General features: G+C 42.4%; 1 protein-coding gene across 1 annotated transcript in view; it reads right to left on the reverse strand.

Annotated features, from left to right (window-relative positions):
• PCSK6 (proprotein convertase subtilisin/kexin type 6) overlaps positions 1–18,101 on the reverse strand; it is a 284,049-nt gene that overhangs the window by 21,324 nt on the left and 244,624 nt on the right. Inside the window, exons 15-17 of the mRNA XM_069766332.1 lie at positions 15,391–15,493; positions 14,491–14,687; positions 13,262–13,349 (exon numbers count right to left, since the gene is read on the reverse strand). Of these exons, the coding sequence (XP_069622433.1) occupies positions 13,262–13,349; positions 14,491–14,687; positions 15,391–15,493 (388 nt within the window). The remainder of the gene's footprint in view (positions 1–13,261; positions 13,350–14,490; positions 14,688–15,390; positions 15,494–18,101) is intronic.

Here is an 18,101-nt window from a genome sequence, read left to right on the forward strand (position 1 = left end):
CCCAAGCAGAGAAACATGTTCTGAAGGTCAGAATACATTTTTTTTGTAATTAAAAGTTAAAAAACATAAGTTTGTGAGTAAAGAGGTTGTCCCCATTCAGAGAGGTTTTTCATATAAGCTCTGCTATTATGAACAACAACAAAAAATAAAGTTCTCAGTGGCTTGTGCCATCTATATCAGCAGTTCAATTCTCTGCAGTGCTGCTGACGGGACAGCATCGCTGCAAACAACAGACAGAGCAGCATATGAGACTCAGCGCGAGACATGGGCAGGGTAAGGACACTGTTATTGTTATTTTTACTACTAATGGAGCTTATAGGAAAAACTTTACCAAAACAGGACAAACCCTTTAAGTCTACGTTCACATTAGCGTTGCGCGCCGCTGCGTCGGCGACGCAACGCACGACGCACAAAAAACCGCGCGCAAACGCACGCAAAAACGCTGCGTTTTGCGACGCGTGCGTCGTTTTTTGACGAGAATCGGACGCACGAAAAATGCAACTTGTTGCATTTTCTTGCGTCCGACGCTAGCGTCGGAAACGACGCACGTGTCGGAAAACGCACCAAAAAAACGCACGCGTCCCCCATGTTAAACATAGGGGCGCGTCGCCGCTGCATCGCCGACGCAACAGCGACGCACATTAGCGGAACGCTAATGTGAACGTAGCCTAAGATATTCAGTTATTCAGTGTGTAGAAGCCACTGAAGGACCTTAGATTGCAGTAAAAGGATACTTTGAAAATATTGCCAAAATATTTTTGGGGAAAAGAAAAAAATCCCCAAAACTAGTAGCAAATTATCTCAAATACATATCATAAATGTTTGTGTAGTAAAATAATTTAGTAAGAAAAACTTGAAAACAAGCAACAGCTAAGCAAAGTTAACACTGCCCACTTATCCCAGCTGAATGTTTTGCTAAGGATTTCATGTTAATTGCTCTTCAAAGCACAAAGTATACTTTATACATAAAATATTCACGCACTGAAGATGTAGAAGTCAGAATGTAGAGGTTTTACTAGTATTGGTGCATCGAAGCAGCACACTGCGCATATTGTCTCGCGCACCCAAGAGACCGCATCCAGTAATCACTTGATTGACATCCAAAGAGGTGAAGAGAAAGCCGGTACTATTCTGAGTGACACGGCTCTGGCAAGATTCGATTCTGTGCACAAACCATAACCCAGGGGGAATCACTAGGAGTTACTTGAGCAATCGGCAAGAGCAGTAGAGAATTGTGATGTACCTGCTCCAGGTTATGGCAAGAATAACCTTTCTAACGTGACAAGCTCTGCCCTTTATAATGCTCAGGCCCTTCATTCCACATGACATCTGCCATAGTCGTGTCACATCATGTTAAAGTATAAATTTTGCTTTGGTTAAACAAAATCTGCAGAATAGTCATTTATTACACTGATTGTGGCTGGAAGCATTACATCATTTTTTTTTTTGAGTTTCCAAAAACTAACTAAAGATCAGAAATAATAATAATAATAATAAGATATTCAACAAATCAGCCCATGTAGTGGACTGCTTGACATTTTTTAGCTTGCAGAATAGCTGCATCGTGGTATAGGTGCCGAAATCTTTCTACAGGAATATACAATGTGGACAGGATCGTTTTCACAGTTGAAGCAAATTAAATTAATGTCCTGACATTCTCTGAGCAGCCTCAGTCTTCCATGTCCTAGAGATGTGCTATAGAATTAAGATCTTGGGACTGGAGCCAAGGGAAGCAATTAAACAACTCACTGTCATGTTCCTGGAACCAATCCATAACTAAACGCCCCTCGTGGGATGGTGCGTTGTCTTGCAGAAAGCATCCACAGCGCTACAATGAAGGAATAAATGCTACAATGCTTAGATAAGCCCTACTATCCAGACATCCATCCACAAGTATCAGAAGAAACATGTCCTACCCTATTGCTCCACTTCCACCAGCCTGAACTATTGACCTCTCACAGGAAGGTTTCGTCATTTCTGCTGTTTGTGCCAAATTTTTAATTAATTTGACCCTCCCATCAGCATGCAACAGAAATCTAGAATCATCTCATGAGGAAATATTTTTCCACTGCTCACTGATCCAATTTTTTGCTGCCTGTTATAGCCCGTCCGTGCAAAGCAACAACCTGACCTGTTTTTGAACATGTTAGGTGGAGCACCAGGATTGTAACTGGCTATAATTTGCTTGACTGTTGACACCTTGTTTTCTTCCACAGTATCAAATATCTTTGTAGTTTTTCTCAAATCACGCCATTCTGTGCCGGCGATAACCCAACATGGTTTAGAGTTTCCAAAATATTGGCCCCAGCTAATACAGCAATGATGACCACTAGTAATAAGCGAACATGCTCAGATATAGCGTTATTCGTGCATGCTCATGTGTTATCAAAGTGTTTTGGGAGTGCTTGGGTAATATGTTCGAGTACCTGCAGCTGCATGCTTGGCGGCTGTTAGACAGCTGCAACAGCTGCCTGTTTGTTAGGTAATCCCGCATGTGTTGTGCCTTCTACCACTGCAAAACAAGCAGCCGTAGGGACTCGAATATATTACCTGAGCACGCCCAAGATACCGTACTCTGATAACACCCGAGCATGCTCGGCTAACACATTATCCAAAGCACGTTCGCTCATCACTAATGACTGCACCTCATTCAGAATCAAATTGCTTGATCTTCCCATTCCGTGACGGAATTATGAAAACGTCTTGCACTCAGGGGGTCACATATGTAATTTCCATACAGTGAAACCCTAATCATGAAAGAATGTTTCCAATAAAGTGATCACTCAGTGCAAATGTTTTCACTGAATTCTCACTATGCACACTGAGCCAAAGAGATCCTTAAAGGTGCGTAAACTATTAATCACCTGTCAAAGAGGTCATTAATTTGAGATAGGTAGGCATCAGACACCATGCACCCCCACAGCTGATATTTCCTCCTGCTGCCGAGTACAGAAAATTATTTGCTTCTCAAGAAATAGTTGATATTTTCATTGTTTAGTCCCAGACAATGATTTTAAAAAAACTCAGTAGCCATGCAACTGTCAGCTACTATGCGTCTAGAAAAAGAAAGTTTTCGCTACATTAAATGTAGAGAAACTTTTGGCGAGAATAGAAGATCTACATTTTTATATCTAGATTTATATGGGCAGATATGAGACACTACAGGGATGGTGTCAGGTATGTGAACATTACTTTTGTTGAGTCATTGGAACAAAGCCTTTAACTTTTAATTTTTTTCCACTACAATATAAAGGATCCATAAAACAAAGTCGCTGTTCAGGAAAGTGGTCCTGAAAGTCATTAGACAAACAAACTGGAAGAAAACATAACATGAGTGAAATAATTCTTAACATCTTAAAATTAAGAGTTTCTGGCCAAAATGCATTAATGTTCTCCTAGTAGGAGTTATACCACAGGATCTTTATTCATCATGAAGACATTTCCTTCAATGCACTAGAAAAAAGGAAAAAGCTTCTAAAATGAATGTGTCCATGTGACACCGAGGAGATCAAAGAAGCACGTGCTTAAAAAAGGTTGTTCCTGCATTTTTTTACACCTCATTCTACAAACCAACAGAGTGTCCTTTCAGGCCCACCTCCAGATTACCTATTTACCCAAGCTACAGGAAAATATTTGCTCAAATCAATATGGTTCTTTGAAAGCAAACATTCAGCCTTTTTCAAAAACAGCTTCTGCATGGAGACCATCACTCCAGAAAGAAAAGGAGTGGCTCTCATATCCGAGCCTATGATTTTATGGCACCAATCTTTTCCATGGCGGGCAACATTATCCTATTAGGAGACTGGTGCTAAAATTAGTTTGTGGCTGTGTAGGGTAATTAGTGGGTGCATAATTGACAGCATCTTTGAGGAGGCTTGTTCCTTCTTTTGGATCACGATCAAATGAGACAAGCGCTCATGATTGGCTCCATTTAAATATGACCATTAATTTCAGTCTGCTTTCTGGATGATTATTTTACACTGGAATGAACTTCTGACCTTTTTCACAACAGGAGAATGTCAGCATATCTTTATTAGGGGTGATGAGACCTTGACAGTTCCCAGAAAAAGGTAAACGTGCATGTTATAATCACCCAATTATATCCTGACATGCTCTTCAAAACCTGGTCAACTCGAGAGCCCAAGCAAAAAAATTGTCTTATTGTTCGGACATGTTGTATTTTTAGAATTTTATTTTAATGGAGTTTCCTCACACATTCCAAAGACATATTAAAGGGAATTTAGATTGTGAACCCCAATTGCGACAGGGATGATGAAGTCTAAAGTGCTGTAAAATTACTGGCGCTGTATAAGCAAGTAAAATAATAAAACCAAGTGTACTGAACCTTTCTGGACATTGGTTTTCATCTTATACTTTTATATAAAATTGCACAAAGCAGCCTGTATGTAACCAGACTGACCACATCAGCAAATTAACCCCTTTCCACAAAAGCCAGTTTCACCTTCCTGACCAAGCCAAAATATTTGAAATCTGTCATGTCACCTTATCAGGTAATATCTTTGAAATGCTTGAGAATAGCAAATGATTCAGAGACTGCTTTTTATGACGCATTGTACTTTGAATTCGCAGTACACTTAAGTCTATATGGTTTGCTGCGATTTCCCCAAAATTTTGAAAAAAATTGCAGTTTTTGAACTTTTTATTTTCAAGCACTTAAAACAAACTTGTGAATATTTACCATATGTCTAATATCCGCATCAATTTCTTGTGGGTTGAGCTTAAAGAGTAACCATCATTTTAATTTTGATCTCATAAATCAATCGTACAGGTGAAAATAAGCATCTTTGTAATATATCTTATCAGATAAATCTGCTTCTTTCTCTGCCAGAATTGATCAGTTATTATTAGTGATGAGCGAGTGTACTCGTTGCTCGGGTTTTCCCCAGCACGCTCGGGTGGTCTCCGAGTATTTGTAACTGTTCAGAGATTTCATTTTTGTTGACGCAGCTGCAGGATTTACGGCTGCTTGACAGCCTGAGTACATGTGGGGGTTGCCTGGTTACTAGGTAATCCCCACATGTATTCAAGCTGTCTAGCAGCCGTAATTCATGCAGCTGAGGCAAGGAAAACAATCTCCGAGCAGTTACAAATACTCGGAGACCACTCGAGCAACGAGTATACTCGCTTATCACTAGTTATCAAAATTCACAATTCTGAAATAAAATCTGTATTCAATGAAGACCTTCTCATTACTGAGATAGAAGATGGCAGCGGCTACTGATAAGATTCCATGTAGATAGGTGTGGGAGGAGCTTTGTCTAGCTCCTCCCACCTACATAGAATGCTATCAGTAGCAGCTGCCATCTTTTATCTCAGTAATGGGAACGTATTCACTGAATGATTTACCTCAGAAATGAGAATTTTGATAATGGCTGATCAATTTTGGCAGAGAAAGAAGATTTATCTGATAAGATATATTACAAAGTTGCTTATTTTTATTTGTCCTATTCATTAAATAAAAATGACAGTATATGAGAAATTCGTGGTTCATACAGAACCACTGACAATTATGAGACAGATCTAGTCGCTTTGGAATTTATCTGGCCTCTGTTTTGGTGGTGTTCCTTTTAGAGTTGCAAAAAAGGGTTAACTGTGTATCGTGCATGCATAAAAAGAAAGATCCCACCAGAAACAGAGGAAAGATGGAGTCTAAAGTATACAAACTGCATCATTACAGTGAATGGTTCGGTCAGTGGTTGTGTCTGAATCCTGTATTTTGGAGATTTAGGCCCCAATTCATCAAATCTTTTAAGTCCGAAAACAGTTGTAAAAAGCTGTGAAAAGTTGCTAAGGCTGTGTAAATATTTAGCGATTTTCACCCATCTCCAACAATTTGAGTGGAGTTCAAGTGAGTCAGGGCGTAGCAGCCAGGCGCGGGCTGGCCCAGGTGGCAGAAATGCATATGCCCCCCGGGCCGGTGTCTAAGCAGCTGCACAGGGCCGCTGGAGGACTGGCAGTGACTAATACATAGCGCACCTGTAGTGCGCGATGGTGTCCTCCCGCCAGCAGCCCTAACATGCAAGCTGCAGGGGTATGTGATGAGCAGGCTCCTATGCGCCACTGCCACTCTGAGGGAGAGAGCCAGCAGCCAAGATGAAAGGTCAGCATACCGGCATACCCGCCTGTGTGTGCACGGAGCTCCGGCTTCTCCTGCTCTTATCTGCTATCCCGGCAGAGAAGGAGAGACGGGGGAGGTGCCGGACAGTGCAGAGCTGTGAGCAGGAGAAACTGAAGAGCTGCACATGGACATCAGCCACCCCTGCACCACAGAGGAGAGTGTCTGTGTGTGTATGAGGAGAGAGTGTGTGTGTGTGTGTGTGTGAGCTGCGTGCGTGTGTGTGTGAGCTGCGTGCTTGCGTGTGTGTGTGAGCTGCGTGCGTGTGTGTGAGCTGCGTGCGTGTGTGTGTGTGAGCTGCGTGCGTGTGTGTGTGAGCTGCGTGCGTGCGTGTGTGTGTGAGCTGCGTGCGTGTGTGTGAGCTGCGTGCGTGTGTGTGTGAGCTGCGTGCGTGTGTGTGTGTGAGCTGCGTGCATGTGTGCGTGTGTGAGCTGCGTGCATGTGTGCGTGTGTGAGCTGCGTGCGTGTGTGTGAGCTGCGTGCGTGTGAGCTGCGTGCGTGTGTGTGAGCTGCGTGCGTGTGTGAGCTGCGTGCGTGTGTGTGAGCTGCGTGCGTGTGTGTGAGCTGCGTGCGTGTGTGTGAGCTGCGTGCGTGTGTGTGAGCTGCGTGCGTGTGTGTGAGCTGCGTGCGTGTGTGTGCTGCGTGCATCTGTGAGCTGCATGTGTGTCATTATACAGTGGGGCCGTGCGTGTGCGTGTCATTATACAGTGGGGCCGTGCGTGTGCCTGTCATTATACAATGGGTGTGTGTGTGTGTGTGTGTGTCATTATACAGTGGGGCCGTGCATGTGCCTGTCATTATACAGTGGGGCCGTGCGTGTCATTATACAGTGGGGCCGTGCGTGTGCCTGTCATTATATAGTGGGGCTGTGCGTGTGCCTGTCATACAGTGGGGGGCTGTGTGTGAGTGTGTGTGTCATTATACAGTGGGGCCGTGCGTGTGTGTGTCATTATACAGTGGGGCCGTGCGTGTGCCTGTCATTATAAAGTGGGGCTGTGCTTGTGCCTGTCATTATACAGTGGGGCCGTGCGTGTGTGTCTCATTATACAGTGGGGCCGTGCGTGTGCCTGTCATTATATAGTGGGGCTGTGCTTGTGCCTGTCATTATACAGTGGGGCCGTGCGTGTGTGTCTCATTATACAGTGGGGCCGTGCGTGTGCCTGTCATTATATAGTGGGGCTGTGCTTGTGCCTGTCATTATACAGTGGGGCCGTGCGTGTGTGTGTCATTATACAGTGGGGCCGTGCGTGTGCCTGTCATACAGTGGGGCCGTGCGTGTGCCTGTCATTATAGAGTGGGGCTGTTGCGTGTGTGCGTGTGTGTGTGTGTGTGTGTGTGTCATTATACAGTCGGGCTGTGCGTGTGTGTGTCATTATACAGTGGGGCTGTACATGTGTGTGTGTGTGTATGTCATTATATAGTGGGGCTGTGTGTGTGTCATTATACAGTGGGGCTGTGCGTGTGTGTGTCATTATAGAGTGGGGCTGTGCGTGTCATACAGTAGGGCTGTGCGTGTGCCTGTCATTATATAGTGGGGTTGTGCGTGTGTGTCATTATACAGTGGGGCTGTGGGTGTGTGTTTGTCATTATACAGTGGGGCTGTGCGTGTGCCTGTCATACAGTGGGGCTGTGCATGTGTCATTATACAGTGGGGCTGTGCGTGTGTGTGTCATTATACAGTGGGGCTGTGCGTGTGTGTGTCATTATACAGTGGGGTTGTGCGTGTGTGTGTCATTATACAGTGGGGTTGTGCGTGTGTGTCATTATACAGTGGGGCTGTGTGTGTGTGTGTCATTATACAGTGGGGCTGTGCGTGTGTGTGTCATTATACAGTGGGGTTGTGCGTGTGTGTGTCATTATACAGTGGGGCTGTGCGTGTGTGTGTCATTATACAGTGGGGCTGTGCGTGTGTGTGTCATTATACAGTGGGGTTGTGCGTGTGTGTGTCATTATACAGTGGGGTTGTGCGTGTGTGTCATTATACAGTGGGGCTGTGTGTGTATGCCATTATACAGTGTGGCTGTGCGTGTGTGTGTGTGTGTGTCATTATACAGTGGGGCTGTGTGTGTGTGCCATTATACAGTGGGGCTGTGTGTGTGTCATTATACAGTGGGGCTGTGTGTGTGTCATTATACAGTGGGGCTGTGCGTGTGCCTGTCATTATACAGTGGGGCTGTGCGTGTGCCTGTCATTATACAGTGGGGCTGTGCGTGTGCCTGTCATACAGTGGGGCTGTGCATGTGCCTGTCATACAGTGGGGCTGTGTGTGTGTCATTATACAGTGGGGCTGTGTGTGTCATACAGTGGGGCTGTGGGTGTCATTATACAGTGGGGCTGTGCGTGTGTGTGTGTGTCATACAGTGGGGCTGTGTGTGTCATACAGTGGGGCTATGTGTGTGTCATTATACAGTGTGGCTGTGTGTGTGTGTCATTATACAGTGGGGCTGTGTGTGTCATTATACAGTGTGGCTGTGTGTGTGTCATTATACAGTGGGGCTGTGTGTGTCATTATACAGTGGGGCTGTGTGTGTGTGTCATTATACAGTGGGGCTGTGTGTGTCATTATACAGTGGGGCTGTGTGTCATTATACAGTGGGGCTGTGCATGTGTCTGTCATTATACAGTGGGGCTGTGCGTGTGTGTGTGTGTGTGCCATTGGTGCATTCACTCTGTCATTCTTTGGACTGCAGACTTGTGCTTCTCACATTGCTGGCAGTGCTGTGGTCATTTGGCGGGTGTGTGGCTGTAAGTTTGTGATTTGCATACATGCGGTCACATGCCGACCAGACTTGCATGGCCTAATGCAACTGTATTGAACAAGGCCCAAAACAGTCTAGTCGAAATGTGGCTGGGAATATATATATCGCATGCTTGCAGTCACAAGACCACCTGTTGCCGGCACCAGAGAATCTTCATAGCGCATGATATGAGGATTCACACATAGTGTCTGTAGACATGTAGCATAAGATCCGACAACCCCTTTAAGGATGAGCCGCTACTCATGGGCCACTGCTGTGTGCTTGCCCCCCAGGCTAAAATTTGCCAGTCAGCCCCTGGTAGCAGCCCACGCTCATCAAATTAACGTTCAACAATTGCATCCCTTACTCCGAGTATTACTCCAGAGGAAAAATGCCAGTCTTGATGAATCGGGGCTTTAGAATTAAAACCCAATTTAAGCACCTAGTGTAGAATACAGAATAAACTTGAATGAAGCTGTATTCTAATTTTCAGGAGGCAGAGTGAACATATAAACAGCAGCTCAAGAAGTGTTTTCATTCCATTTTATGCCATTCACCTTGTAGTATAAGTGATAAGCAAGGTGTATCCTTCGAATACAGTGATTCTAGATTTAGATTTGATTTTGTTACTTCTACACTTTTTTTTTTTTTTAACAAAAATAATATTCGCAAATACCTCCAATTAGAAAGGTCGTATAGTTTTTTCTGATTCGCTATGTCTTTCCTCATGTGCAGGCATTGTAGGACCTTAGGTATCCATGGTTACGACCAATAGCAGCTAGCTGTCACTATATCAGTGGATATAATGGTTATAACCATGGAAAAAATATACTACATTTACTTGAGGTATTTGCTAATATTACATCTACTACATATTGGGATAGGAGATGGGAATACCCCTTTTAAGTTTTGGAAATCATCATCAAGATACAAAACCATAAAATAGAGATATCTTGGTACCAGAAGCCAATTGACCATATAACATACCTCTTAAAGGGCCACTGTCACCCCCTCCAGCCGTTATAAACTAAAAGAGCCACCTTGTGCAGCAGTAATGCTGCATTCTAACAAGGTGGCTTCTAGTTTTTTGTTCATGTATTCCCAAAATAAAGCGCTTTGAAACTTATCCAAAATACCTCTTTGTCCATGGAGGCGGGTCCTCACTCTCCAGCTTGAACCGGTACTCTGCCGTCACTCACATCTTCAGGGGCTTTTGGCGCCACCCCCTCCGTGCTTTTTTAGTTTCAAAACCGGCGCCTGCGCTGTGTACAACTGTGTGGGGCAGGCGCAGTGAGCTCTGGCCGTCTGACGTCCCAGCCAGGCTTGCAGGCTGCTCCTGTGCGGGCAGTGCGGCCACCCACCTTGGGAATCCCAGCCCCGCAGTGTGTTATGCATTATGCACAGTGCGGGGCTGGGATTCACAGGCATGGCGGCCGCACAGGCACAGTCTGCAAGCCTGGCTGGGACATCAGACGGCCAGAGCTTACTGTGCCTGCCCCACACAGTTGTACACAGCGCAGGCGCCGGTTTTGAAGCGAAAAAAGCGCGGAGGGGGCTGCACCGAAAGCCCCTGAAGATGTGAGTGACGGCAGAGTACCGGTTCAAGCTGGGGAGTGAGGACCCGCCTCCATGGACAAAGAAAGGTATTTTGGATAAGTTTCAAAGCGCTTTATTTTGGGAATACATGAACAAAAAACTAGAAGAGCCACCTTGTTAGAATGCAGCATTACTGCTGCACAAGGTGGCTCTTTTAGTTTATAACGGCTGGAGGGGGGTGACAGTGGCCCTTTGAATGGGACAGTTTTTATCCCCATTATCGATAATCAAGCCATCAGATATGTTCCAACCCTACAGATCATGGGGGCCTCAAAGACCTTTTTGAATCTGGCTACCATCCAAGCATAATTGAAAAACAGATTGCAAGAGACACCGGGATATCAAGGAATCATCCCCTACATTACAAAACTAAAGAAGAAAGCAACAGGTACCTCTAGTAGTCACCTACAATCCAAAATCGGGAGATGTAAGGAGTAGCTGCCTGGAAACTACAAACTTCATTACAAAAAGTTGCCCAATAAAATTCATATTTCAAGATCCCACCCTTCTTTGTTTTAGGAAGCACTGCAATCTAAGAAGCATCACTGAATGAAGCTCCATGTTCTCCCCAACCACCACAGGATAGTTTCCCTGCAACCAGAAAAAATGTCAAACCTGTCCATTATAATGACCACAGATAATATAAAGATTGCAAGCTCACATCAGGACTAAAAGATCCCAGGGACTTTAATCTGCACCACATCCTACGTGGTTACTTAATTTTATGCAGCAAATGTCTGACTGTGGGTATATGTATGGGTGACAGGACAAGCTTAGAAGTAGTATGGATTCGCACTGCCACACAAGAAAAAAAGAAGAATTGCTAAATATTCTGTAATCCTGATAACCGCATCAATGACATTCAAAGGTAACGTCAAATCCCAGAGAGACAGGAGAGTCTGGGAGAACAAACCTATGGCAACCTTTGACACATTTAGAGCAGGAATAAATGTGTTGCATGGATTTATGTCTTTCTACATCAATTAAGGAATGTGCTCCTCAGACCTCAAGAGAGCACCACAACACCAGACCTCAATCAGTTGACAAAAGGAGAGTGAGTTTTAACCCATGAACTGCACCACTATTCACTGCCACAACTGTCTCTCCCCTTCCCACACTGATCATTGTTCTTCTCCTCACTTGTCTCATTACTGCTTTATTCTGTCCTGTTGTGTATAAATATATGACTCTTCAGATTTTGTGTTATACTGAGCCTGATGAGATCTGAGTAGTATCAAAAGTTTGCCATTTGTTACCATCTTTTCAGTTCACCATTAAAAGGTATCAACTACCGAGGACACAATTTTTCATATTTTACTGTAAAGGTTAAGTAATAAGACAATTCTATAAATGGGGTCATTCCAGATAGAACGATTCTAAATATGTAGTTTTTTTGTTCATTTTTTTTTTTTAACATAAAAGTGTGTTTCCATTAGTGAAACATTTTTCCATTATTTTTGTTGCTATTTTTACAGGTTTTTTTTAATTTAACCTTTATTTTCTTATTCCCTTTATGAGTCTTGACCTTTAATTTGCCTAATCAGAGGTCTAACACCCTGTAATACCTTTGTATTGCAGAGTATTAGATCTCTCAGTGATACAGGCCAAAACACCTGGCTGACCCAGAAGTCATTTTTTGCCCTCTGATTATCATGACAACCATCAGTACCCCCCCGATCACTAAGCATAGGAGTGAGGTCAGGGTGGCGATGTGATGAGGAGTCTTTTTACTCCCAACCCTGTAAATGCAGCCGTTGCCATTGAATGCAGCACCAAGAGGACTAAAGAGCCAGGGGCAGCGCTACAGGAACTCGAATGTCCGTTAAGCCGAGCTCCCACAGTGATCATCACTACTACGTCCATTTGTGGGAACACCTTCCTATATAAGATGTACTATTATGTTGAGAACAGGTTACGTGAGATTATCTTCTCGGAGTCTGTAACCTATCCACTTTTATAGTTGAATTTAACTAGGACTACACAACAGATCTAATTTCCCATCTACAATAGTTGAATAAAGTACTGTCATGATAAAAAAAACATGAAGTTAAAAGCCATTAAGAATTTTCTATAAAATTCTACAAGGACTGGGTAAACCATAAAATGAATCTGTCTGTGATTTAACAATACAAATTGTATTAATGTAAATTATTTACATTAATAAATAGTTCTTAAGACTGGGCGAGGCTGGTGTACATTGAATTTCACAAAATCGAATACAGCCATTTTGACATGGGATTTTCACAGTAAGTCTATTAACTTCATCAGACCCAAGATCTTTTTAATAAAGTATGCAATTTATATTGTGAAATCTGGTGACAGATCAACTTGGTTCTTAAATGTTGATGTTGGAGACAATTATAGAAGTTAGACTTTGTCCACTTAAATGCCCGCCGTGTATGACTATCCATATAAGCAGGATTAAATTAGATATTAAACCAGTGCCCATATCTAGATCTTAGAGGACAAACCTGCACAGAGCCTAAACAAGCATTCAAGGCATGCAACCGACATAATTTAAGAGTCACCATTAAGCACAAAGGTCTAAAATATTAATTTAAAACATCAGTAATTAAGAAAAAAAATTCCCAGCAAATTTTGCCAACTCAGTCTGTGACTTGTTAACCATGACAACTAACGTGACAAGTTTGAGATTTAATTTCGCTGACTTAAAAAAAAACAAAACAGGGGAATCCGAATCGGGTGATACGGTTCCCTCTTCTCTAATTAAATTCAAATGTTTCTATGGATTTTCATATATCAACAGCTAAACATGCAGCTGGGGACTTACCTGAACCCATCCCTGCACACCACGCATTTATCAGGGTAGCCAAGACATTTCTTACAGTTTTGGTGACACTTCAGACATCTCTTGAGACCTTAAAAAGAACATAATACGATAAGTCTCAATGAACTAATGATATATAAAAGTCACATCAAAAATTATTTTCTTTGCTCATACGAATGAAGATAAATTGAATTGCGACAGCGTCATTAAAACGAATATTCAAGAGAATCTATCAGCATAATATTGTCTTCTGCTTAGGCCTCCTTCACATGTCTAATCTTCTCGTATGTGGTCTATCAGTGTTTTATCTGATAGAACATCTATCCATTAAAAAGAATCACTCAAAAATGCGTCAAACGTTCTTCCAATTCATTTCTACTGTAAACCATGTTGCTGTTCAGATGTTCCGTCTTTTGAGCGTTTGTTTCTACTTCAGGTCATGATAAACTCATGGTGGGGAAAAAGAAAGTGCTACCTTTTTTTTTGAAGCATCTCCTGATGGGAACCACTCTCAACTAAGCACTGTCCAATCAAATGCTCAAAAAAGGCTATAGGAAAGAAAAAACTTCCAAAATGTTTCAAGAACCTCCCAAATAAAGAGCGTTTCCAATAGAAAACTAGACATTTTGACTGCCTCAAAAAAAATCTCATAATGCACATACCCTTTTTACTCCAGATGACCATGGCAGCACTCGCATGGCCGAGTGCTGTGCGATTTTTTTCTTGCACCTATTGACTTACATTGGCGATTCACATCCGAGAGAAATGAGGACAACGGCAGCATGCTGTGATTTTTTTTTTTTTTTTTTTAAGAGTCTGATTTCAGCTGACAAAAAAAAAAGTCGCAGATGAGTTGTAACTCCTCGATTAACATTGATCAGAGTACAATCCAATTTTTTATCGGATTGCACTTGTCCGTTCTTCTTGCAGATGAGTATGAGCCCTGAATCTGGATATACACAAGTTAGCTCTTGGTGACAAGCTTTTTTTTTTTTAGCTGAAAGTAGTTTATTTCAACAAACCACTGACAATCCCCCAGATCATTAGCCGGTCCTAATGACTTCGAGTGCATGGCCAGCTGAAGTAACAAAATGGAACTGACCCTTGACATATGTTGACCTTTCATTAAAAATATAAAAATACATTTTTAAAAATAAAACCAAAATGGTGGTAGCAGGATAATTCATAAGCACACCTATGCATAGAAAGTATAGGGTAAAGCAAACATTTACTTTCTTCAGCGTAGGCTCCCGCTGGACAAGACGTCGTACAGGTATTCATCTCAGGTTGCAGGTAGAACCCTCTCTTGCACGAGTTGCACTGATTCTGCCCCCGTCCAAAGCAGGAGTCACATCCTCTGTGGCAGCGTCTACATCTCCTACCGGCAACATCTGCCATGTATCCCATGGGACAGGTGCTCACACATTTTCTGAATACACCATAAAACAGAAATAATTAAGGTTATCAGTTTACACTGGTCAAAATGCAATATCCACTTCCAATGGCCAACGCTGCAACAGAGGAACTCAGAAGTCAGTGTGGTCACAGAAAAACGGTCTAGAACAGCAGTGGGATAGCTGGAGTATCATAGGGTGCTCAGCGACCAATATAATATAAAAATATACATTAAAAAGTAAAATAGCTGTACTTACCACTGGCCTTGCCTCAATAAACCATACCCAAACTTATCACAGGACTCCAATTGTCTCCCGAGTACTCCCTCGCTCTATCTGAACTTTGCCTACACCGTCTCCCCACCACTAAGATTTCATTCACATGTCAAGTAATCACCCATTAGAATGGATCAAGCAGTAATCCATTGTCGTGCAGACAACTTTATCTTAAAAAAAAAAAAAATAAAGAAAAAATTATTTTAGCTGGATCAGTTTTTTTTTTTTTTTTAACATTGAATTCTAAGGAAATTGGATCCGTTAAATAGCCATCCATTTTATTCCATTTGAAGCTGATCCTTCCAAAAAAAGTTCTGCCTGCAAAATATTTTTGCCAACATATTACTGCTGGATCTGTTCTAACAGATGATTACTGGACATCTGAACATGGCCTAACACGATCTGTGAACATGCTAATTTCTACAGTTCTTATTGCCTATAAGAAGCCATGTCCTCTGTTACCTGCCAGACTTGATACTCCCAATACTATAGTGGATACAGTTGTGACACTGCTCTGAACCAGGCCCATCACATCCTCTGTCTCCACATTCTGTGTGGCAAGGACCTTAGAAAGAAAACATGTTTGTTAATAAAGACCTTAGAATTGGTGTGCAAACAGAGAGAATCACATTATGGGGAGCGCATTCTAGGGAGAAAAAAAAACTAAAAAAAAAAATTTTTTTTTCTGATCCTTTAAACGTGTCACTTGTCAATAGAGGTAGTAGGATTGATTTTCTGGGTTTAAAACTCTTTGTGGCAACAATTTACTTACCTTCAAACGGTTACCGATGGCCAGTCATCTCTTCAATACATCTATTTTAATTTATACGTGAATTTTTCATGATCAATCATCTTTTCTCATAACACTTGTGCAGTTCTTGTTATTTCTCCTAAAAACTGATGAATAAATTGTCCACTGGGTGAGACTGGCTCAGTGGTTGATACCTTTTAATGGCTAACTGAAAAGACTGTAAATTGCAAACTTTCAAGACTACTCCAGTCTGTTCATCAGGCATTCTGTGCCTGATGAAGAGACCGAAGTAGTATTGAAAGCTTGCATTCTATGCCTGCCTGATGAAGAGACCAAAGTAGTCTCGAAAGCTTGCATTCTATGCCTGCCTGATGGAGACCAAAGTAGTCTTGAAAGGTTTTCATTCTATGCCTCATGAAGAGACCAAAGTAGTCTCGAAAGCTTGCATTCTATGCCTGCCTGATGAAGAGACCAAAGTAGTCTCGAAAGCTTTTCATTCTATGCCTGATGAAGAGACCAAAGTCTCGAAAGTTTGCATTCTGTGCCTGATGAAGAGACCAAAGTAGTATTGAAAGCTTGCATTCTATGCCTGCCTGATGAAGAGACCAAAGTAGTCTCGAAAGCTTGCATTCTATGCCTGCCTGATGGAGACCAAAGTAGTCTTGAAAGGTTTTCATTCTATGCCTCATGAAGAGACCAAAGTAGTCTCGAAAGCTTGCATTCTATGCCTGCCTGATGAAGAGACCAAAGTAGTCTCGAAAGCTTTTCATTCTATGCCTGATGAAGAGACCAAAGTCTCGAAAGTTTGCATTCTGTGCCTGATGAAGAGACCAAAGTAGTATTGAAAGCTTGCATTCTATGCCTGCCTGATGGAGACCAAAGTAGTCTCGAAAGCTTGCATTCTATGCCTGCCTGATGGAGACCAAAGTAGTCTTGAAAGGTTTTCATTTTATGCCTCATGAAGAGACCAAAGTAGTCTCGAAAGCTTGCATTCTATGCCTGCCTGATGAAGAGACCAAAGTAGTCTCGAAAGCTTTTCATTCTATGCCTGATGAAGAGACCAAAGTCTCGAAAGTTTGCATTCTGTGCCTGATGAAGAGACCAAAGAAGTATTGAAAGCTTGCATTCTATGCCTGCCTGATGAAGAGACCAAAGTAGTCTCGAAAGCTTGCATTCTATGCCTGCCTGATGGAGACCAAAGTAGTCTTGAAAGGTTTTCATTCTATGCCTCATGAAGAGACCAAAGTAGTCTCGAAAGCTTGCATTCTATGCCTGCCTGATGGAGAGACCAAAGTAGTCTCGAAAGCTTGCATTGTATGCTTGATGAAGACTTGAGCCATTAAAAGGTTTCAACCACTAAGGACTATCAAATTCTATCTACTGGCTAACACGGTACAAAAATATGCATTTTCCCCACACTCTGAATCTTTACATTCAGATGGGCTTTTACAAGTGGAGAGGTAGAATCCAGCTTGCAATTTATTCATAAATATTCACGAAGAACAAGAGGAACAGCACAATGAAAAAATTATGAGAGAACATGCTTGAGAACCCAAGCAATGCAAGAATTTGCCAAAACAACAGATCAGTAGCGGTAACATGTCTGCGTTATTCACATAGAAGAAAATAAAGGTGCCATGTTACACAACTTTGAATTACAATACAAATTGAAATGTTACTTCAGGTATTTGGAAAACTTAAAAGGTGTTGCCCAATACTGGACAACCGCAGCTTAATCATTTCAGGACCAGAATTAAAAACAAAAGCAGTGTATACTCGCCTCCTGCAGCACCGAGTGACATTATTGTATCACATCTCAGCTGCAACCACTGAACCTTGAGGAGTCGCAGCAGCTCATCAATATTCCATTATGGCGGACGTCCAGTCTCATGAAATAGTTGAGGCTACAGCTGAACAGGGGCTACTCATTGGCCGCAGCAGATGCGTGACCAAACAATGTCACGTCACGGCCGCGAACAGTGACACTGCAGGAGAGTATAAATGGTTTTTATTTTAATTCAGGTCCTGAATTTATTAAGATGGGGTTGTTCAGTAGTAGGCCGCCCCCTTAAGTGTTGTCTTCCATGTGTACAGAAAAGGCAACTAGAAGCTAGCAGTGATTTTCAATTTTCTAAAGGCCAGCATCTGTAGCACCAGGATAGCTCCAAAATGACTACACTGTACCAAGTTATCGGTGTCTACCATTTTAATTATAACTGATCTCACTAGTTTTACAAGATATTTAATTGCACAGAAATTTTATTTTTCATTTACTAGTCTTCATGAAAAAGTTTCTACCAATTTGCTGCTACAGACCATCTGTGAGCCCTTTATCTATTGGATTGATTTACAAAATGTTACAAATCCAACAGTACTGCTACTCATGGCCCTCTCCCCCCTCAGTGTTAGATATTATAGCAGG

The sequence above is a fragment of the Ranitomeya imitator genome, chromosome 4 (genome assembly GCF_032444005.1).
Source record: "Ranitomeya imitator isolate aRanImi1 chromosome 4, aRanImi1.pri, whole genome shotgun sequence".
NCBI classification, from domain to species: Eukaryota; Metazoa; Chordata; class Amphibia; order Anura; family Dendrobatidae; genus Ranitomeya; species Ranitomeya imitator.